Source organism: Cololabis saira, chromosome 11 (genome assembly GCF_033807715.1).
Source record: "Cololabis saira isolate AMF1-May2022 chromosome 11, fColSai1.1, whole genome shotgun sequence".
Lineage (NCBI taxonomy): Eukaryota > Metazoa > Chordata > Actinopteri > Beloniformes > Belonidae > Cololabis > Cololabis saira.
Window position 1 is genome coordinate 43,022,650 of NC_084597.1, and position 24,248 is coordinate 43,046,897.

The 24,248-nt window shown below is 41.8% G+C and overlaps 1 protein-coding gene across 1 annotated transcript in view; it reads right to left on the minus strand.

Annotated features, from left to right (window-relative positions):
• dmtn (dematin actin binding protein) overlaps positions 1-24,248 on the minus strand; it is a 38,664-nt gene continuing 14,416 nt past the window's right edge. Inside the window, exons 5-17 of the mRNA XM_061734564.1 lie at positions 23,037-23,081; positions 18,612-18,726; positions 16,862-16,906; positions 16,645-16,776; positions 14,138-14,238; positions 13,014-13,119; positions 12,882-12,931; positions 12,057-12,102; positions 11,809-11,816; positions 11,640-11,705; positions 11,464-11,544; positions 578-2,246; positions 1-451 (exon numbers count right to left, since the gene is read on the minus strand). Coding sequence (XP_061590548.1) covers positions 2,133-2,246; positions 11,464-11,544; positions 11,640-11,705; positions 11,809-11,816; positions 12,057-12,102; positions 12,882-12,931; positions 13,014-13,119; positions 14,138-14,238; positions 16,645-16,776; positions 16,862-16,906; positions 18,612-18,726; positions 23,037-23,081 — 909 coding nt within the window. The 3' untranslated portion in view covers positions 1-451; positions 578-2,132. The remainder of the gene's footprint in view (positions 452-577; positions 2,247-11,463; positions 11,545-11,639; positions 11,706-11,808; positions 11,817-12,056; positions 12,103-12,881; positions 12,932-13,013; positions 13,120-14,137; positions 14,239-16,644; positions 16,777-16,861; positions 16,907-18,611; positions 18,727-23,036; positions 23,082-24,248) is intronic.

Genomic DNA, 24,248 nt, shown 5'->3' on the forward strand with positions numbered 1-24,248 from the left:
TATCTTTGTGTAATGTATGTGATTTCCAATTCAAATTCTCATCCAGCATGACACCCGAAAACTTGGTTTCCCTTACTCTATTAATATCAATCCCATCTATATTAAATCATAAAAAGCGCAGGGACCAGTTAGGTGCTGATATCAGATTTATTTGAGTCGTACAACAGAAACTGGGAGGATGAGGGACGGATGGAGCACAGACAGAGGGCAGACTCGTCCTCCACCTGGACACGTGATAAAGGACAGGCATCTTCATTGCTCAGTATAAAGACAACATTTTAAAACCACAATCGTCTAATAATAAATAAAAGCTGCACACGATACATAAAAACCCAGATCAGCTGCTGAACAAGTGGCAGGAAACGCGTCAGAGCTGCATCGTGAAGAGACATCTGCCCTGGAGTCATGAAGCTGAGTCAGGTTTACTGTGGACTACAGAGAGCTCAGGTCTCTGAGCTCAGGTCTCTGAGCTCAGGTCTATGAGCTCAGAGACCTGAGCTCAGAGACCTGAGCTCAGGTCTCTGAGCTCAGGTCTCTGAGCTCAGGTCTCTGAGCTCAGGTCTCTGAGCTCAGAGACCTGAGCTCAGGTCTCAGGTCTCTGAGCTCCCTCTGCTGGACGATGACACCAACCTCCGGCCTGTGGGGGCAGGGGATCCCAACATCCTGGGACTTTACAGCTGAGATACTAAAGTAGTACGTTTTTATTGGTCCTGTAGGCGTGGAGGTTGAGTCACTTTTACTTTTACGACGTCCAACTTTTACTGCAACTGCAGTTCTTTGTTTGAGTCACTCTTGTTTTTTCCTCTTCCATCGCCACTTCCTCAAATTTAAAAAAAAAAAGAAGGTATTTGTGATGGTTTGACAGGTTTTAAAATGCGGCTAGTTTCTGTATGAATCTCAGAGAAAACCCTTAATTTGACATCTTGTGTTTTTGTCTCTTCTTGATGATGGAGCTGTGACGAACATCACGCTGGAAGAGGAAGAGGAGGAGGAGGAGGAGGAAGTGTGTCTGTAAAGGATGAGGTTCCCTTCTCTCTGCGGTTATAGTTACAATTACGTCTGTTGCAGCCTCCAAAAATCAAGTTTGAAATAATTGAATTCAAGTGTTAACGCTTGCAGCAGTCATAAAAAGTATAAAACATTTAATCTGCCTCGTCAGCCTCTGAATTCGGGACGGAGCAGAGCCAAACCCTTGACTCATCTCGTTCGTTACTCTGACTTTTCAAGGAAACAGAGGTCAGGAGGACATTTGTTTGGTCAGTGGGACCCGAGAGCGCCCTCTGCTGGACCACGCAGACTCCTGACAAGGTCAACGTCCAAACGAGTGATGGAGAGGTTTAAGAGCGGCCGTAATGATCCGTACGACGACGCCCTGCGGCCCTGCAGACGTGTCCAGAGCCGGTCATCAGGAGAGGGAAGGATGCAGTTCTTCTTCCTGAACCCGTGTGACGCGTGCACGCGCACACGTCCATGTGTGGAAAAGTTCAAATATAAAAAGTTCAGATTTTAGATAGAACTGATAAAAACCCCCAAAACCTTGGTGTTATAAATCTTTAAGCAGACAAGTAAAATAGTTATGGGCTCAAATTTGATGGATGCTCGGTTCTGATGTCTCAAATTTGAAAACAACGGCAGGAAGAGCCTGTTGCCATGGTGACCAGCCTGGGTCCACTGAAACAGCTTCATGATAAAACCTGAACTCATCTCAGAACAGCAGCGGCTGATTTCTCTTCAGGATAACAACCTGAAACTGAGACTGAATGTCACGACGATGATGATGTGATGATGATGATGATGATGATGATGATGATGATGATAATGATGATAATGATGGTGGGGGTGGGGGTGGAGTTGGAGTGGATATATAATAGTGAGGATTTGCAAGCAGTGGCGGTTATAAGTGCAGCACAGGTAATATGTCAGTGCATCAGTTTAAGGTTAGTCAGAATCCACCAGAACCAGCCGTCATCCACGAGGGGGGGGGGGTTGGTTAGTACGATGGGGGGGGGGAGGGGGTCGCTGTGTGTGTCTGCTGTTTGGATGATTGGATACGGCCCTTCTTTGGGTGTCCTCCTCCTCTGTTCAAAGCTGAGGCTCCGTCAAGTATTTGATGAGAATGAGGTCACTTCCTCTTAGAAAAGAGAGGCTTTCTTCTTCAGTTCGTTCCGTCTCCATAGCGACAGGCGGTCGAACTCGGCCGAGGGCATCCCGAACACCTGCTGGAACTGCTCCGTGGAGAGATGCCTCTGGAAAAACACACCAGTCAGTCGTCAGCAGTGTACCGTCATAGTTACTTCATTACAAAAGTTACTCAGTTAGTAACTCAGTTACTTAGACCAAAAAGTAATGGGTTACTATGAAAAGTAACTTTTTAGTTACTTTAAATAAAAACATTATTTTAAATGCTCCCATTAATCCCCTCTAGCTTCATTTCAGCAGGTTCTGTATGGATTTACATTGTGCATCGTGTTCTGCATTCTGATTGGCTAAACAGTCTCCCCGCTTCTTCACTTCCTGTATCAATAACGTTGGTTGCTTAGCAACAAGCTGAGAACGGCCAATGAGCTTTAGACCCCGTCCACACGTAGCCGGGTATTTTTAAAAACGAATATTTCCCTCCTCCGTTTATAAAAAAATTTGCATCCACACGTAACCGAAGATCTGCGTTTTCGACCACTTCATAAGCATTCTAACCTGTAGATCATCTGCAGCTCCCGGGGAAGCTGCACCTCCGCGGCTCTGCGGGCTCCGCGTCTCTGCGTCTCTGCGGGCTCTGCGGGCTCCGCGGGCTCTGCGGAGCCGCAGGGCCCTACACCTAGGGTGCGCGTCGCCGCGTACCCTACGGTGTAGGGTACGGCGGAGCCTCTGTGTCGGTGTAACGCAGTAAACGGTGGTCAAGAGCAGAGACCATTTATTTAATAAATAGCTTGGAGAACAGATGCTGGATCATAGTAAACAAAAGGCGCACGTCAGAGCAGATTTGTTGTTGTTTTGGCGCATAATGTGACGTTCGAAAACGCAAATCTCCGGTTATGTGTGTCCACACGCATCTACATAAACGGAGTTTTCAAAAATCTTCACTTTGCCCGGAGTTTTTTTAAACCTTCGTTTATTTGCGTTTTCGTGTGGATGACAGGTCAAAACGGAGGAAAATATCTCCGGTTTAGCAGATATCCGCAGATATCCGGCTACGTGTGGACGGGGTCTCAGCAGCAGCTCAAGAACGGGACCTTTGATGAATCGTTCATTACAGTCTCAGATATAATCCATGGTGTCGGCTTATAAGAATCTTTTTGCCCAGAAGAAAAAAGAGCTACAACAACGACCCATAACATAACCATTACTGTAATGACAATATCTCCACGTTGAGAAACTCGCCTTCTCTTGGCTCATGACCGTCATGTTTTTGAATAAACACACACTACGTTTCCTCTGGTCTCCACGTGGAGAAAAAAGCTTCACTGTATCCAGAAATAACGGAGTAACACACCGTTTGGTAATTTAAAAAGTAATGAGTTAAAGTATTAGTTACCGCAAAACTAACGGCGTTTCTGTAACGCGTTACTAAATAACGCATTAGTTCCAGAGTTATTATCGTTCACAAAAACTAACGAAATAACGAAAACTAAAATTGAAAAAGCAATTTTGTTAACTGAACTAAATAAAAACGAAAATTAAAAGACAAAAACGATAACTAAGTGAAACTATATTGCGCATAGGCGCCGGAACCGTGGGTGCTTCGGGGCCCGAGCACCCACGGAGATGGCCGAGCACCCACGGGGAGAGCCGAGTAGGGGAGCCCCCATGTCAACAATCACTGATTGGCTAAAGCGGTTTTCAAATAAAGGGCGCACAGCCGCCGCCGGCTTTCCCATTCAAGTGCTGCCGCTGCGCAAGAGCGCAGGGTCTGAGTGACGCAGAGCCTGCGCGCATACACCTGTGTACACATTTGTTGCAAGTTGCTTGGCGACTGAAAAAAAGTTTTGCGCCGTTTTCCCACTCATTTGGACGTACAGTAGCTACAGCTCGGTTTGCAAAATGCATGTGTCCCTGATTCAAAGAAAAGCCCTGGCTTTAGTTCTTCTTCTGAGGAGGAGGAGACGAGCAGCAGCAGCAAGGAGGGTCTGGGTCCATGAAATCCTCATGAAGACAGGATTTGGGGGAATAAAGGCTCGTTCGGGAGCTCCATGATGGCCAGGTCAGGCTGAATCATATTTTATTAAAAAACCTTTCTGAACTATGTTGTTTTTTTTAGCTCATGTCAGTCATTTTAGCGGACCTGTAGTGCTTCAGTTTGCAAAAGTATTGACACGTGGTCTTTTCATAACCATATATTGATCAATGATTCAATTGATCCCCAGATGAGGCATGGAAATGCTATATTTTATTTTAAATTAACATTTTATTGTTAAATAGCAAAGGTATATCACATTTCTACCACTTTTAAACACACCAGGTGTCCAAATTCTGGGAGATTTCTCTCCACTTTTGTCCCTTTTTATTGATGTCCCGATAGTCCTGCAGTCTCATCCCACAGCTCCTCACAGACTCACAGCCAAGATCATTCTTTCTTCCATGTTGATCGTCTCTGATCTACAAGCTGCAACTTTTTTTTCTCCCTCCACCTTCTCTCCTATTGGACACCGCCCAGATGCCGTCACAGGGCGCACGGTGAAATTAAAAAAAAATTCAATTCTACTGTTGTAGATTAGAAACGATCAAGATGGAAGAAAGAATGATCTTGGTTATGAACTATAGAAAAATAGCCTCCTTTTTCCTCAGATAAACACCCGAATTTGTTTAGAATTTGATTATTATTTGTGTGTGTCTGTGTGTGTGTGCGTGCGGCGTTCATGTCCGTTACCGCTGTTAAATCTACGTTGCTGAATTGCTACACTACACTACATGACATTCAGCACCCACCAGCAAAAACATAATTCGGCGCCTATGATATTGCGTGTTTATAAAACTAACTAAAACGAACTGAAATTATAGATATAATTTCCTCCGCTTTCGTCCCTGTCAATATAAGTCTCTTGGTATGATCAATTTATTCCGCTCTGGCCGTTTATCTCCAACTGGCAGCTACGGCACCTGAACGCCTCACGGTCCGTGACGTCAAAACTAAAACTAAACTAAAACTAAGCATTTTTGAAAATACCGACGGGGGGTCGCGCAAGATGGCGACTGCAGCAGACGTGTAAGTGCGAAGCTCTGCAGCATTAATGAGTATCTGATGGTTATTTGACGAGGCCAACGGTTTTGAACGGCTTGTTAAACGGCTAAACACCAACCAAACAAGGATAGAAGAGTTTTGATGATAGGTTGAAGATTCTGACGAGTGACGACCTACGGACATTAACTCTCCTGACACGTGCGTCAACAAGTTAGCCTACGAAGCTAACACCAACATTGCACCAGTGAGCCGAAATGACAAAGAGAGACGCAAAAAAAGTCACAAAAGGAAATCTGGTGATGGACATGGAGCATGACATGGAGCCAGAGGAGGGTTTCTACGGCTTGTGTTCTCCTCTTCCCGAGACTCCCAGCAGAAGTCCAAACCCGAAGAAACTGTGCGGAGAAAACAAGGAGAAGGACACGGTTTCTAACTCCGACATCCTCCAAGCCATACGTGAGTTAAAGCGGGGTTTTTCCGTCTTTGAGCAGCAAATGAAACAAAATACCGCGGACATTAAAGAGGCAAAAGAAGTAATGAAAGGGCTTAATTTTCAAGCTAAAGAAACGGAGGATAAAGTGATAAAGCTGGATAAAAGAGTGGACGAACTGAAAGAAAAAACCGAAGAAGGAGAAAGATACAGCAGAAGATGGAATCTGCGTCTCATCAACCTCCCAGAAAAAGAAAACGAAGATGTGAGGCATGAAGTCCTCAAAATATTGAGCCAGATTGCACCGGATGAAAAAAGTAAGATGGGGTTCCTGGTGGACACGGTACACAGAGTGGGACGCCCGAGGGATGATAACAAACCGCGTCCAGTCATCATCCAGTTCAACATGCGGACCTTCAGGATCAGGATTTGGAGAGAATCACGCAACGCTGACATCCTGAAGAAGATGAACCTCCGTATGGCCGAAGACCTGACCCGCTTAGAGAAAGACTGCAGAAACACACTGTGGCCTTTAGTGGAACAGGCGCGTAAGGATGGAAAGAAAACCAGATGGCAAGGGCCGATCGTCTTCATCGATGGGGTAAAATTCACTGCGTGAAAAGCCAGCTCTGAAGACTATGATGCTTATCAAAAGTTAAAAAAAAAAAAAAAAAGATTAAGAAAGCTCATTATAAGTAATGTTATGGCCTCAAAACAGCACCTTTTATATGATTGATACTCAGAATGTTCAGAGTTTTTCTAACTTTTCCAAAGGTAGAGAGTTTTAAAAAAGCTCTTTTCTTGTTGTTTCTTTTTGATTGTTCAAGTTAGTCGGCATCCAGCTCCTTATTTATTCTTATTTTTTTATTTATGGCAACCAATAATTTCATCAACCTTAAAGTACTTTCTCTTAATGTCAATGGTATACGCAATATTACGAAAAGAAAGGCAATTTTTTTGTTTTGCAGAAGGTCTAACGCCGATTTGTTTTTTCTACAAGAGACACACTCCTGTGAAGATGATCGTAAGTTCTGGAGAAGTCAATGGGGAGACCAGATTTATTTAAGTCATGGTTCTAACAACTCAGCAGGAGTAGCTATTCTGTTTAATAAATTTAAAGGGGATGTTATAGAATCTCACTTATCTGAAGAAGGTAGATGGATTATTTTAGTGCTTAGAGTAAACAATGTGATTCTGGTGGTGAATAACATTTATGGTTATAATTACAATGCTCTAGCAAAAAATATGATTGTCCAACTGACAGCAAAACTTTTGAAGCTTAAAGAGAAATATAAAGAGGCTCACTTAATAATTGGCGGTGACTTAAATGATGCAGCTGATGACCTAATGGACAGAGTACCAGCAAGAATATCTTCCGGTTCAAGATTTAAAGTGATATCACACTTAGGTGAGCAACTTAATGTTATAGACGCCTGGCGATATAGCCACCCTTACCAAAAAGAGTATACATGGAGTAATGCTAATGGTTCCTTACAATCTCGAATAGACATGTGGTTAATATCTTCTTACACTATGCAATATGTTTCCGAAATATCAAATAGTTATGCCCCCTTTTCAGATCACAAAATGATAGTAATTTCCTTTACTAATCCTCTAAAACAAAAAGCAACACTGCGTGGTTACTGGAAATTAAATTGTAATTTACTGAAAGATGAAGCTTTCTGTAACTCAGTCAAAGCAATTGCTGGGAATATTTTCAATGGAAAAGAACTCAGTAATATACAAAAATGGGAATTTTTTAAATTTAAAATCCGAGAATCAGCTATTAGACACAGTAAAGAAATGAAAAAACGCAGCAATCTTAAAGAATCTGAAATTATGAAAGAACTAAATATCCTAATAAACAAAAGTTCCCCTACTCCAGAGGAAGAAATTAAACTGATAAAATTGAAAGATGATTTAGATAGTTTATATATTAATATGACCAAGGGAGCCTTTGTACGCTCCAGGGCTAAATGGTTAGAGGAAGGTGAGAAGAATACAAGCTATTTTTTCGCCCTAGAAAAAAGGAACTACAAGAGAAATAATATCACATCTCTAAAAATAGATAATTCTGTAACCTCCAACCCAACTGATTTAGCAAATCACACTTTTCAATTTTATTCTGACCTATACAGCTCTAATTATAATTCAATAAAAGGTGAAGAATTTATTAATAATGTTAAAGAATTTACTCCTAAAATATCAGATAATTTTAAATTGGATTGCGAAAAACCTATCTCTAAAGTTGAAATCCTTGAAGCTGTTAACAAAATGAAAAAAGGTAAATCTCCAGGAATGGACGGTCTTCCTGTCGAATTTTACCAGTGCTTTTGGGAAATAATTGAAAGACCTCTTTTTGAAATGCTGAAAGAATGTACAAATAATGAAGAAATGACCACAACCATGAAACAAGGCATAATAACTTTGCTTCCCAAGCCAGACAAAGACCACCTTCTATTGGACAACTGGAGACCAATAACATTGCTCAATGTTGACTATAAAATACTCTCACTAATTTTCGCCAGGCGTTTAAGAAAAGGTTTGAGTGAAATCATACATGAAACTCAAACTGGCTTTATGAATAATCGCCACATAAGTTGCAACATTAGGTTTATCCTTGACTTAATAGATTACTCTGAATATGTTGATTCAGACGCTTTAATTTTATTTTTAGACTTCTACAAGGCATTCGATAGTGTAGAGCATCAATTTTTATTTAAATCTCTTCAAACCTTCGGTTTTGGTGAACATTTTGTATCCTATATTAGAATGCTCTATAAAGATATTAGTAGCTGTGTCATGTTATTCCCAAATACCACAAAAAGATTTTCAGTGTCTAGGTCAGTCCGTCAAGGATGTCCTTGCTCTCCATTTCAAATCAAATCAAAATCAAATCAAACTTTATTTATATAGCACTTTTCCTACAAATAATGAAACACAAAGTGCTTAACAGAAAAAAAAAACCAAGAAAAAACAAATAAACATAAAACTTATTAATGCCCCCCCCCCCCCCCCCGCCCCCCCCCCCCCCCCCCCCCCCCCCCCTTCCCCGCAGACAAAAGCACACTACAATTCACCTAAATTCCTAACACACACAGACACGCACGCAGACACATGGTTTAGACATGGCTAGGCACAGAGGATCCAGGTGAGGAAACGGTAACAGGGAGCCGTCCACGCCAGGAGGTCTCATAGCCCGCAGCTACAAGGGGGGGGGGGGCCCACAGAGACCATCCCGGCCCGGACGGATAGAGGAGTCCACACCACAGCGGTGAAGCCGTGGTGCAGAGCTCCACAACCATCCAGGCCAGAACCACCCCCAGGACGACCCCCTGCAGGCCAGAGTCACTCCCAGCATGGAGGCTCCCCATGAGGAAACACTGGAGATAAAAACTACAAGAAAACAGGATAAAATACACTAAAGGAGTTTATAAAAAACATAAAACATACAAACATAAAATCCTAAAAGTATGTCTAGAAAGTAAGACATTAAAAACTAAAATAATAAAACAGTAAAATGTATAAAATAGACCATAAATAACAACTAAAATATTTAGATAAAACATTGAGATTAAACAAAAATAAAATACGATAAGAAAGGATAAACTAAATATAAAACAGAGCAGTAAGATTCAATAAAAATAAGGGTGAGCATAAGAAATGTAAAAGAGTTAAATGAGTCAGTTAAAAGCCTGAGTCTCTTTCTTATAGTCGTTGAACTGCTTTCAATACAAATTAGACAGAGCAATGTCTTTCGAGGGTTAAAGATTTTTGAGAGAGAGATTAGGATAACTCAATTAGCGGACGATACAGTCTTATTTTTGGAAAATAAACAACAAATAGAGACAGCACTTATGATAATAGACACCTTTTCTGTTGCTTCAGGTTTAAAACTTAATTTAAAAAAATGTGAAATACTATGTCTCTACAACACAAATGAAACACTTATATGTAAAATACCAATTAAAGAAAATATAAAGTATCTTGGAATTTATATTTCTAAAAATATAATTGAACGTCAAACAAAAAACTTCAAACCTAAAATACAAAAAACTAAAAATATTTTCAATATGTGGCTCCAAAGAGATCTATCCCTATTAGGTAGAGTTCTTCTGAGTAAAGCAGACGGTATCTCTAGATTTGTGTATCCTACTCTCTCTCTTTTTGTTCAACAATCCCTTTGTAAAGAAATAAATAATACCCTAATTAGTTTTGTCTGGAAAAACAAATGCCATCGTTTAAGAAAAGAGATCTTGGCAGCCCCGAGAGGGGAGGGCGGCATGGAGATGTTAGACTATATGGATATAAACTATACCTTTAAGACAAAATGGATAAAAGAATATTTGAAAAACCCAGAATCTCTTTGGTATTTTATACCTCAGAATATTTTTGGGAAAGTTGGAGGGTTACCTTTTCTCCTAAATTGTGATTATGATGTTTCAAAATTACCACTAAAATTATCTAAATTTCACCAACAAGCCCTTTCAGCAGCAAAACTATGCTTTATCCATAACTTCTCTCCACATAAAACTATTATATGGAACAATGAGTTCATAACTAGGAAAAATAAATCACTATTTCTGAAAAATTGGATTGAAAAAGGAATAATATATCTTAAGGATTTACAAAATGATGTAGGTGAAATTTTTAGTTATAAAGAATTTCTTAGATTTAAAATCTTCCCTGTTACCTATAAAGAATTTCAATCAGTGATAAAAGCTATTCCCAGTGGCATTCTCCAATTAATAAAAGGTCATTTTGAAAGGCAAGAGGCAGAGAAAGTTGACTTTACCCTCTTTATTAATGGTATAAACATTATGAGTCACCATTGTAACAATAAACATATAAGGAATCATTTTTTCAGGAAAAGGAAAATTACACCTCGAGGGAAATTTGTATGGTCTTCCTCTTTCTCTGACATTAATTGGAAAACAACATGGCTCCTTCCACATAAATTTGCTATCTCCAATAAAATTAAAGAAGTTCAATATAAAATTACACATAACATTTACCCCACTAACAAATTTGTGTCAAAATTTGTCAATATTGATGCCAATTGTGTATTTTGTAATGCTGAAGTGGAAACGATTAGGCACCTTTTCTTTGAATGTAACTTTTCCCAGATTTTTTGGAAAAAAATTGAAGCTTACATCACATCACATTCCAACATACTAATTAATTTAAATGCCAAAGATATACTGTTATACTATAATAATAAAGATAGGAAAATGCAACACTTAATTAATCTGATTATTCTAATTGCAAAATTCCACATACATAAAACCAAATTTTCCAAAGGTCGACCTTTCTTTCCTGCTTTTGAAATTGATTTCAATAACTACCTTGAATGTATTAAAAGAATTGATAATAAAAAATGTATACATACTGTTAACATAATTGAAGAAATATTTGGAGAAATTTAATATATGCCCTGCCATTTTCTTTCTTTTTATTTAATTTCATTTATTTTATTATATTTGTTACTTATGCACGTCATCCACTTTATGTCTCATACTGTATTTGTTTATTTAATTTCTTGATGCCTGACTGTTTTGTATTGTCCACTGTCAATGTTCTGACTGATTGAAACTTTTAAATAAAGTTTGGAAAAAAAAAAAAAAAAAAAAAAAAAAAAAAAAGCATTTTTGAAAATATAAAAACTAATAAAAACTAGCAAACCCACACTAAAAACGAATTAAAACTAACTGAATTGAAGGAGAAAAAGTCAAAACGAAATAAAACTAAACTAAAATGAAAAGCTCAAAACTATTATAACCCTGGTTAGTCCCAACACTGGTCATCACGGGTCAAAGCACTGGTTGGGTAAAACGGCTCCGATCCGGCTGATACTGACCTCCAGCCGAGTCCGGTCCACTCCCGGCGGCAGCTTAGAGCGCCCCCTGTGGGTCACGAGCAGGGATTCATACGGGTAGATCTGGAAGGGACAACACGTCTGTTATGGGACTTGGACTGAGACTCTGAGGGGGGATGTGTGCTGGAGCCAGCTGGTCCTGGCTTCGCCGGCCTCACCTTCTGCTCCAGGATGCTCGGCAGAGAGTTTCCTCGGTCCATCCGGTCCCGCCGGGCCTCCCCGTTCTACACAAACACATTTCAAACTCACTCGGTGCAGCAGACGCTGGGACGTGTGCAGATTAAAGGATGCTGACGGAGCTGTGGTACGGGATAAGTGCAGACCTACCTGAGCCGCTGAGACGAGGACAGGACGAGGACAGGACGAGGACAGGACGAGGACAGGACGAGGACAGGACGAGGACAGGACGAGGCCGCAGAGACGATCAGAAGAGAAAAGAAAGTCATAATCAGAGTTTATTATTATTATATGTGAGGACGCGCTGATGTTTGTGTTTATTACCCGTCTGCAGACATCTCATCTGTTTAATAAATACATGTAATCTAATGTAAAGCTGCACACTCCTGGACTCCTACCTGGCTGAACTTTATCCTCTTCTGTGGAAAATTCTGCAGACTGGATCTGAAACACAAAGAACTGCCTTAACTTACAGGAATCAAAGATGTGTTTAAACAAAACATCATAAGCAGGAAATAAAGCCTTGTAATAAAACTTCCTCCCACTAGAGGTGACCTGATGGTGTCTTAACCCTTGTGCTGTGTTCAGGTGAAGGAAGGAGGAAGAGAGGAAGGAAGGAAGGAAGGAAGGAAGGAAGGAAGGAAGGAAGGAAGGAAGGAAGGAAGGAAGGAAGGAAGGAAGGAAGGAAGGAAGGAAGGAAGGAAGGAAGGAAGGAAGGAAGGAAGGAAGGAAGGAAGGAAGGAAGGAAGGAAGGAAGGAAGGAAGGAAGGAAGGAAGGAAGGAAGGAAGGAAGGAAGGAAGGAAGGAAGGAAGGAAGGAAGGAAGGAAGGAAGGAAGTACCCGGGTTAAACCAGACACATTCCTGTGATGAGCTACCTGGTCTGGAGCGGTGTTGCTACATAGTGTGATCAACGCAGCAGATCTACCTGGTTACCATGGCAACATGTAAAACTTTAGAGCCATACCACTTCTAACCGGGCAGCGCATTGCAAAGAGCTGAGGCGTTAGGCTCCGAAGAGGATAGGGGAGGAGAGAAGAGGTCTATTAAGACCAGTGGACTGTCCCCGCTCATCTACACTATAATTGCAGCAGGTCTGTGCTGCCACCGTGTGGTCAGAGTCGGTACTGCTGGGTTGAGTGGCTTCAAAGAGACAAATGATGTATGACTCTTAAAAAAAACCTCAAATCTCAGTGAAGTGGGTGTGTAATCTGTTGACACTTACTCTGGCCAGGCCGGAGCGTGAGGGAGACTTGGACGCACTCGCCGACAAACCTGTTGTTCAGGAGAGAAAGAGAGGACATGTGAGCGGAGAGCCGTCCCAACGCCGCGGCGCCTGAAGGACAGACGGACTTACTGCCGTGCATGTGCGTTCTGTCTGGCAACGACTGTGTCTTCCTCCGGTAGTGAACGGCCTTCTCCTTCTCCTCCTTCAGGATCATTCGACCCAGGTTGGACTTGATCTGCAGTCACACAACAGGAAGTTCAGAGACATTTAAGGTCACAGGTTAATGGACGCTGTTGTGATGGAGGACTTCATTCCTGCTGGGTCAGGGTTCGGCTTCTCTGAAATTTATATTTATGGTGTTTATAGTCAGTACTGGAGTTGAGGGGGGATGAAGGGGAATGAGAGGGGATGGCATCCCCCCGGTCCAAATCATCCCCCCCTGAAATAAAAACGGTCCAAATCATCCCCCCTGTAAAACTGTCATCCCTCCTTTCCATCCCTTATGTCATTTCATCAATGAATGTGGTTTTACTGCTATTTCAACATTTAGAGTCATCACCAGAAAAATAACTTATTTGACAATTTTCATCTGTTTCAAGTAAATTTTCACTTGAAATAAGTAGAAAAATCTGCCAGTGGAACAAGATTTATCTTCTTATTACAAGCAAAACAATCTTGTTCCACTGGCAGATTTTTCTACTTATTTCAAGTGAAAATCTACTTGAAACAGGTGAGAATTGTTGTTTTTTCCAGTGATGAGTCTTGTTTTAAGTGTAATGAGATTTCTTTTACTAAAATGAGACATTTTAACTAGAAACAAGACAAATATTCTTAAGATTTAGAGTTTTTGCAGTGATCCATGTTACTTATCCTGTGAAGGACAGAGTCATATTGATAAGTTCAGAAAAGTGTTTTTTATTGTTGTGTTTTGATGTATTTGATGTAAGCCCAGTGGATATTTAAAGCTTACAGAAGGCTGCATTTAACTGCTGCTATGTCATTCCTGCAGTATTCCTGCAGCTGTTTTGGTCACTGCTATTATTTGTAATATATTATATTATTTGTAATCAGCACAAATTATCTGTCCCCATATGATCAAATCCACCAACCCCCCTGATTTATTTTTACAACTGCTCCCACCTGCACCTTTCCGGGCTCTAAAGCTCACACTCACGTGCCCGGGTCAGTAAATGTGGCCCCGGACCGAGAGGTTGCCAGATACGGAGGCGTCGGCACGTTTCAGCGGGACAAACCTTCTCCAGCTCCTGCTCCTGTAGCGTTTCAGCTTCTTCTGTCAGGTCCTCAAACTCATCTTCATCTTCCTCCCGCAGCTTCTTCTTCCTCCACTCGATCTCTGTGAGAGTTCAGAGGTGGTAAAGTACTTTTACTCAAGTACTCAAGTAAAAGTACTGTTACTTCAGAATAATATGACTCAAGTAGAAGTAAAAAGTAGTCATCCAAATAATTACTTGAGTAAAAGTAAAAAAGTACTTGGTGAAAAAACTACTCAAGTACTGAGTAACTGTTGAGTAACGTCTGATTTATTTTTTTAACAACCATTCAAACAGACAAAAGTACAAAATAATCATCTTCAGGAAAATTAAATCAATAAAATAAATTAAATTTAAAGGAGCTTGAGGCTCCTTTTAAGAAATGAGACTCTCTAGCGCCACCCTTCACCACGACGGCCGTCGGGGGTACTGCAGCCAACAGTGAAGCCGGCACGGGAGAACGGGGAGAACGCGCATGCAGCGTCATGTGACGTCACATCCACAGGACAGCGCGGGAAATTCAGGATCGAATTGCAGCACATTTTGCAGCACAGCCTGTTCAAGGCAACGGAGAGATACGCTAGAGGAATCATTCTTTTGGGTTTGGAACGCTTCATCTGACATTATTACTAGAAAACTTAAAATGTATACAGATTTTTTTCATAAATCTTGCCACAATCCTGCCTAATGCTCCTTTAATAAAAAATAGCTAAAATTAAAATAATCTTAAAGTAAATTCCAGTACTTTAGTAAATAATAAAATAAATAGGTTTATGACAGGAATTAGCAGGAGAGACCACGTCTCTCCAGTGTTAGCGTCGCTCCATTGGTTACCCGTAAAATTCAGAATCCAATTTAAAATTTTATTACTTGCGTATAAAGCCCAAAACGGCTTAGCTCCGCATTATTTGCAAGACCTGATAGTGCCTTATGTTCCTGTCAGAGCTCTCCGTTCTCAGAGTGCAGGTTTACTCGTAGTTCCTAGAGTATCCAAATGTAGATTTGGAGGGCGGGCGTTCTGCTATCAGGCACCATTACTTTGGAACCAACTTCCAATCTGGGTTAAGGAGGCTGACACCACCTCCACCTTTAAAACTAAACTTAAAACATTTCTGTTTAGTAAAGCCTATAGTTAGTGTTTAGTAAAACTCTAGCTGGTGTTGGTAAATCTCTAGGTAGTGTAAACTTTAGTGTGTCAGAGTCGCTCCTGTGGTTTCTTGTGCTGGCCCCCCCTTCTCCTCCCTTTTCTCTCTTTTGTCCATGTTGCAGCATCCTCTGCCGGACACCGGAACCTGCAGGTGGTCGTGGGTGGCTGTAGCTTGCATTACGGAGCACAAGTCTTTCCCCGACCCTGCACCCCAACCTGGGACTTGCTGATTGGGCCGGAGCTTCGGGAGCTGCGTGCTGGCCTGCGGTCCCCACCCCTGGTCATCCCGTTGCTGCTTCCACCTGCCTGCTGTGCTGCTGACGTCCCTGACCCACCAGTCTGGCCCTCGGCAGGAGGGTCCCCCCTTACGAGCCTGGTCCTGCTCAAGGTTTCTTCCCTCCTAAAGGGGAGTTTTTCCTTGCCACTGTTTGGCTTAAGGTTTTTCTCCCACTAGGGGAGTTTTTACCTGCCATTGTTTATGTAATAACTGCTCGGGGGTCATGTTCTGGGTATGGGTCTCTGTAAAGCGTCTAGAGACAAATCTGTTGTATTAGACGCTATATAAATAAAATTGAATTGAATTGAATAAAATAATAACAGAATAAAAAAATAAATTAAGCACAAGTAGTACAAAATTTCAAGCCTTTGTACTTTTCTTTTTTAACCAGCAGAACTAGAACAAACATGAACTCATAGAAACTCTGTGTGTGTTTGAGTCTGTGTAAATGTGACAAAACATGCAAATACAAACATTTTTCCCAAAGAATCACCCAGTGATGTCATGAGATTGACGCGTACGTGGATAAAAGGGATAAAAGAAAAGTAACAGCTCAACGTAGCCTAATGTAGCGGAGGAAGAGGAACAGTTTCTTCTTCACAAATCTACTCAAGTAAAAGTAAAAAGTATAGTGATTCAAAACTACTCCTAAAAGTACAACATTTCCCAAAACTTACTCAAGTAAATGTAACGGAGTAAATGTAACTCGTTACTACCACCTCTGGTGAGAGTTCAGAGTTAGAGTGTGTGTGTGTGTGTGTGTGTGTGTGTGTGTGTGTGTGTGTGTGTGTGTGTGTGTGTGTGTGTGTGTGTGTGTGTGTGTGTGTGTGTGTGTGTGTGTGTGTGTGTGTGTGCGCGCGCGCCGGTGTGTGTGTGTTTAGTGTGTGCGTGCGTGTGTGTGTGTGTTTAGTGTGTGCGTGCGTGTGTGTGTGTGTTTAGTGCGCGTGTGCGTGCGTGTGTGTGTGTGTGTGTGTGTGTGTGTGTGTGTGTGTGTGTGTGTGTGTGTGTGTGCGTGTGCGTGTGCGTGTGCGTGTGTGTGTGTGTGTGTGTGTGTGTGTGTGTTACCCATGGCTGCCAGCGAGGGGGGGCAGGGCCAGTACTCCGTCTCGATCTTGGACGGCTGGTTGGGGTCCGGGGGCTGAGCTGCTGGGAACTTGGCAGACTGGATCACGCCGCTGCCCTCCACGTGTTTGAAATCTGAACCAAAAGCCATAAGCTGCTGAGTGACGACAGGCGGACGACAGACACGCAGAAACGTAGATGGAAAGAAAACAGCACTTACCCTTGCTGTAGATGGGAGGCTTCCTGTAGATGTTGGAGCCGTTGTCTGAAAAAAGATGACTTTGTTCAAATGGCATCTTTTATACGAGAATTATATCTGTAATACTTACATATTAGAATAATGCTTATATTATATAATACTTGGAATAAAGTGAATAAACTTGGATGAAAACGAAGACTTTATTTAAACTCGTCTGTAGCAATGCCAGCTCTGACACACGGGGGCAGCATATCTCACCCTCAACATCAGACTTAAGGGAACCTATTATGGCATCTAATATCTATTTTAAACAGGCCTTGAATGTCTTAAAAACAAGCTTTTGATTGTTTTTGTTAAATAAATTAGAAATTCAGCCTCTGAGCCATGTCTTTATCTTCCCATTCTCTAACCTCATTATCTATGCAGGATTCTGAGTGGGCGGGGCTATGATAATGAGGCTCTGTGCTGATTGGCTGCCTGAATGATGCAATACACCGCTAGGAAAAATGGCGGAAGCTAGTTAGTTAGTCTTCCTCCAGCTCGCTCTAGCGTGCAGTCGTGGGTCCTCCTTGGCCCGCCGGTCCAGAGATCTTTTCAGCTCCCGGTTTAGGTGACGTTTCCAGTGATGTTGATGTTTTATTCAGTTTGCGTTGTTAGGTTTAATTTAAGTTTAGCTCAGTCTGGGGAGAAGTTGAGTTTAGGCTACACTCAATTTAGGTTAGGATTAAGTTAGCTTTAGGTTTGTCCTTGAAAGCATTTATATGTGATTGATTGCCAGATCAAAAAGTTCTAACTTTTACGGGACTGCCTGAGTCTGTCTGTGACATCACAGATTCAGATCAGAGTAAAATCATCCGCCCTCTCTATCTTCATCTGCACCCAAATTTACGTCATGATGTGTTTGGTTTCTCCTCTGAAGTCTTACAACCTGTGAGAGCGGAGACAGAGACGTTTTATAAACTCTACCCCCCACTCCGGTTGTGTTTCCTGTATCTGTGTCACGTGACTGCCCCGCCCCTTTAGGAGACTAACAGCAGCTCCTGAGTCTATTGAGTCCTATGGGAAAAGTGAACGTGAGCACAGATTATTACCAATTCCTTCGCCCCATAGTAACCTAAGTAAATATGGGACCCATTTTTCAAAAGCCACAAACCTTCTGAACATTCTGACACCAAAATGGTAATTTTCAGACCAACAGATTAGGAGAAAATGAATGAAATATAATATAATAATAATACATAGCTCTGCTCAGAGTCGTCGCTCACTACAGAACTGCCAAAGTCGTTTTCCCATCGGATAAACTTTAAAACTAAAATAAAACTTGCTTCTTTGCTTAATAATACTGTTATTGTTATTATTGAAGTCTTTTTGGAAGGGAAAAAAAGAATATTAGACTGATCCGATGATCTTGTACTGGGTTGATATCAGACATTAAAGTAGCAGATAAAAAAAAAACGAGCGGCAAAATAAGGCGCAAATATTAAAGATGTACTGTATTGAAAACGATGTGGGGAGAGGGGCGACCATGCCCACTTAGGAGACAGGAAGTGGATACCATTTCAGACCATTGGCAGAAACGGTAATGCGTTATGTATAGAGTATCTTTGGCGGAGAGAAGCAGCTACTCCACCCCCTAAAACCAGCTGCCTTCAACAAAGCTGGTAACACCTGGTTGAAGAGGGAGCTTTCGTTCCGGATCTTTGGAGACTGTTAACTGTGTGTGCGTGCGTGCGTGCGTGCGTGCGTGCGTGCGTGCGTGCGTGTGTGTCACCTGGGCAGTGGAAATGCTGCTGGCTGGCGCTGATCTTGCGTCCGGGCTGCAGCTGCAGCGTGGATCCTCCAGGTGATCCACTTTCACTCTCGCACTCGGCTCCGCGCGCCTTCACCTGGTCAGACAACAGTCGGGTTAACCTTCAGCAGCCGCTCACCTGACACTCATTCATCCCCTACAATCCCTCTGGTGTCCTTTGAGGACAAACACACTGATGTTTCTGGTGAGCACCTTCGTCAGGTTCAGGTGTGACTGGGCTCCTCCCTCCAGCCTCAGCACGACCTTGTGTTTTCTGACAATAAGTTCATGTTGGTCTCACAGAAAATAAAAAGCCTGCACTGGCGGAGAGACAGAGAGCGTTTCTGTCCCCAGCAGCTGCAGGAAAAACTGCACAATCAAATGTCACATCTGTGACGCTGAGAGGGGACAAAGCAGCGATTGAGGCTGGAGAAGCAGACGAGGGAGTGAAGACGATCAACCCCTGTTTTTTTTCCCAGAACAGTTGAGGTCGAGACCCTGCGGTGAGGACGGGAACATTTCTGATGGGTCACCCTCAGAAATCACTCCTATGAGGTTGGAAAACATTTTGAAGACCACAAACTCAGGCTTATTTTCCTCCAAACCCCAGACTGAAACAGTTGAACCATCAGGATGACGAGACCTCCATAATCAGATATTAGGGGAAAATAGATAAACATAGATATTATTTTACATAAGTAGGTACATTTTTCTAAATCGCAGTGAAACTGAAATGTTTAAATGTTTGTTTGAATCTTTAATTTATAAACAAGTGGAAGTCCCTCAATTTCTATGTGGCTTAAGGATATGATGTCTTTTCTGAAACTTGAAAAAATCATCTCTATTCGTGGAAGTACTGAAAGGTTCTATCAAAGATAGCAAATATTTCATATTTCATGTTTCAAACTTAAAGCGTTACCCACTTAGAGGTGCCTGTTAGTGCTTGTCACTCATTCAGGTGTTCATATACTTTTTCTTTCCTTTTTGCAATTGTATTTATGTGTGGGTGTGTATTTGCATTATGGTGTTTAGAGTAATAGTTTAGTGAGCTGTTTTCTTGTTATTTATTTATTTTCTATTCCTTTTTGTGTAATTAATTCTTATCCTGCTATAATTTTATATCCATTTATTTTTTATTTTCTTTTTATGTTTCTATGTTGGAGGGGTTCAAAAAAAAGGGAAAAAAAATCTTTATGACTTGTAATTTTCTTTTAGTGATACTTGGTACACTACGGTCACTATATGTAGTGATCTTTCTATTGTTTTGTTTTTTTCTAAATAGTTATAAAGATGTATGTACCATTGTTACTTTGGCTACTGATCTCAATAAAAAAATAAATTAATAAAAAAAAAACCCTCTACTTCCTGCGTGCTGCCCTTCCCGCTGCTCTCCACTCACTCTACTGTTATTGTCCACCTTCCTAAAGACATGTTACTGCAGGGCCGTCTACGAAACAATCACAGATCAACCCTGTGATCAGAGTTTAGACATCTACAGATGCAATCAACGCTCTTTTGTTATTTTCTATTTATTTTATTTATCGTTGGACTATAAGTTTGTTCAAGACCATGTTTTTATGAATGAATCTGCTCTCTGTTGGAATGAACTGAGCTGGAGTATAGAATGTATTAACTAATTGTTTTATATTTGACTCTATTTAAAGGAGCCGTCTGTAAGAAATGTCCAAAACTGGTACTGCAGTCACTTTCAAAATATTGTTGAGCGGCGTGTACCCTCCCCCTCCTCCCCCCCGACCAGAGGTTGCCAGGTAGGCTGCAGAATGCAGCAGGAACGTAGGCTGCCATGGCTGCCATAATTAGAGCCGAGCTGGCAACCCGGATGCCGAAACAATACTGACTTGGTGATTGGGAGATAGGTGGAGGGTGGAGCTTCAGAAACAATACTGACTTGGTGATTGGGAGATAGGTGGAGGGTGGAGCTTCAGAAACAATACTGACTTGGTGATTGGGAGATAGGTGGAGGGTGGAGCTTCAGAAACAATACTGACTTGGTGATTGGGAGATAGGTGGAGGGTGGAGCTTCAGAAACAATACTGACTTGGTGATTGGGAGATAGGTGGAGGGTGGAGCTTCAGAAACAATACTGACTTGGTGATTGGGAGATAGGTGGAGGGTGGAGCTTCAGAAACAATACTGACTTGGTGATTGGGAGATAGGTGGAGGGTGGAGCTTCAGAAACAATACTGACTTGGTGATTGGGAGATAGGTGGAGGGTGGAGCTTCAACATAAACATCAGTTGAGGGCTGCAACTCCTCTTTTTAAACTGGAATATCCTGACTTGAGTGCTGTTGTCAGTGACATAAGTATTTGAAATGAACATGATTTTTAAATGTCTTTTGACATATCGGGGTCATTTTATGATTCATTTTATTATTGCTCTTACATACAGCTCCTTTAAAGGGGACCTATTATGGCATCTAATACCTATTTTAAACAGGCCTCGAATGTCTTAAAAACAAGCTTTTGATTGTTTTTGCTAAATAAATTAGAAATTCAGCCTCTAAACCATGTCTTTATCTTCCCATTCTCTAACCTCATTATCTATGCAGGATTCTGAGTGGGCGGGGCTATGATAATGAGGCTCTGTGCTGATTGGCTGGCTGAATGACGAGATACACCGCTATGAAAAAACGGCGGAAGCTCCAGCCGGTGGAGTTAGTTGTGGCACGCATCGCTCCTGTCGTTCCGTAACGACGGGAGCAGAATCTTATTGGCTCGTAGATCCACATCACACTGGACGGCTCATCCAGGCGGCTGTACAGACACTGCAGAATTTAGTTGCTTTCCTCCTTCTCTGAGTTGGCAGGCTGAGGGGAGACCACTTTATAAATGTTAAAGCAAGAGAAAATGTGTTCTTCATAATAGGTCCACTTTAACTTCTGTAAATGGCCTCGAGGTGACTTTAGATGTGACCTGGAGCTTTACAAATGAAGATGACCTTTATTGGATAAATGAATAAAATAAACCCTCAAACACTTATTTTAAATGATTTATCAACAATCAATACTTCACTATGTCAAAAATGAATTTTGCTTGCTGGCCTAACAGCAGCAAAAAAGATAATTGCAGTAAGATGGAAACCACCACACACACTTAACATCTCCCATTGGTATCTGACCTTCCTTGAAATTATCTACCTGGAATTATCTACACCCCAATCCATAATGCAAAACACAATATTTTATTGTGGCATATGGCAGCAGATAAAATTAAGGCCAAACTTGAAAGATGTATTTAAAATTGACATATATTACCTTGGTGCAGTTATCCTTGTCCAGTTTTTGATATTATGTTTTGCCTTTGTTTTATTTTGTCCTTTGTTCTATTATCTTTGTAGTATCTGTTTTTCTGCATTATCAATTTTTATTTTCATGGAATGCTTATGTCCAAGGGGTGGGTTTGGAAGGGGCTGAGAATATGTTAATGTTTGTTAAACATCATTGTGGATGCCACCGTTGATAAGAAAATCATGAAAAATAAATAAAAACATTTGATCACAAAAAAAAACAAATGAAGATGACCTGAACTGTTGCATGTTCCCAACCGTTCCATCTTTCTTTCTTTTAAATACTTTTGTGCCCTGACGACACCAGCTGTTGTATTACCCTGCATCAGCAGAAACTCCACGGACCATTAAAACATCCGGGACGGGCTGATTAATGTCAGGATGCTTTATTCCCTCAGTCAGTGAATGGACCGGGACCGGTCACTGGTCAGGACCAGGACACGAGGGGAGGCGCTGTCTTGAGACCACAGGAGACCTCCCAGGTGTCTGTAACATCTGGATGACTTCCACCATCTCTGGAACCAGACGTGTGCAGATGCAGAAGTGGACTGGGGATGGTTTTCCAGGTTTTCCAGGTGCCCTTGGGCTCGTGATGCTGTGCTGCTCACGTTCACACCATGGTCTGCACACCCCCAATCTTTTCACTGTATTATGATCCATAGATGTTAGAAGACCTGAGTCCTTTTTAAACGGATCATGGACAATATTCATGTTAATCTGGATATGACATCACAATTTAACCCAAACGGACCAATAAATGCACTTGCTCTTGCAAAATTTCATCGTTGTTGATGTTGCATTAAACTCCGAAAAAACAAAGAAATATTGTTAACAAACCTCGTTTAAACACTAGAAAAGGAATGCTTCCTCATTTAGAATCAGGAAAGTGTGTTTTTAAAGGTAATCCTTGATTCCTGAGCCATCCGTGCTCAGGGGAACTGAACCTTCGCTCCTTTACACGCAGTCCTGGCTTCCTTTATTTAGACTTGTTCTGTTTCCTGGATATTCACTGCACTTTTCTCTATCTGCTTTTCGAAGAACCAAGATTTGTGCGGATGAGCGTGCCCTGCAGGGACGACCGTGCTGGTGCAGGTCTTACCTCTGGAGACATGGTTGGAGACGTGGACGGAGGAGACAAGGAGCGCTGCAGAAACACAGACATGACACATTAACATGCATGGAGACGCCGAGTCATCCAACGCTTTACCAATTAAACAAGTACGACTCGGCAAAATGTTGATAAAAACAGACATCCAATCATCTGCGAATCCCATACACTCACAGAACATTTTTACTAATTAGGTTAATTATCATCTGAACATCTTAGAGAAGCAAAGTCTCAGAAGTTAAGAAGGACCGGGGTTCAACTTTTGTTTCATTCTCATTTTTGAAACTATTGTGAAATAATCCATCCATCCATCCATCCATCCATCCATCCATCCATCCTTCCATCCATCCATCCATTATCTATACCCGCTTTTATCCTTTGCATTGTTATTGTGAAATAATTTCAGGATAATTCTCCTGATTTCAGAATCAGGAAGACGTGACTATCTAATGATCTGTAGCACATATAATCTGTATCTGGAGGAATCTCTGTACACACGGGACAAGGCTGGACCTGGACATCTAGAGCGTGTGTCCTTCAATTCAATTCAATTCAATTTTATTTATATAGCGTCTAATACAACAGATGTTATCTCTAGACGCTTTCCAGAGATCCAGAACATGAACATGAACATAAACATAAACCCCCGAGCAATTATTATATAAACAATGGCAGGTAAAAACTCCCCTAGTGGGAGAAAAACCTTAAGCCAAACAGTGGCAAGAAAATCTCCCCTTTAGGAGGAAGAAACCTGGACCAGGACCTGGATCATAAGGGGGGACCCTCCTGCCGAGGGCCAGACTGGGGGGTCGGGGACGTCAGCAGCACAGCAGGCAGGTGGAAGCAACAATTCAATTCAATTCACTTCAATTCAATTTTATTTATATAGCGTCTAATACAACAGAGTTGTCTCTAGACGCTTTCCAGAGACCCATACCCAGAACATGACCCCCGAGCAGTTATTACATAAACAATGGCAGGTAAAAACTCCCCTAGTGGGAGAAAAACCTTAAGCCAAACAGTGGCAAGGAAAAACTCCCCTTTAGGAGGAAGAAACCTTGAGCAGGACCAGGCTCATCAGGGGGGACCCTCCTGCCGAAGGCCAGACTGGGGGGTCAGGGACGGCAACAGCACAGCAGGCAGGTGGAAGCAGCAACGGGATGACCGGGGGTGGGGACCGCAGGCCAGCACGCAGCTCCCGAA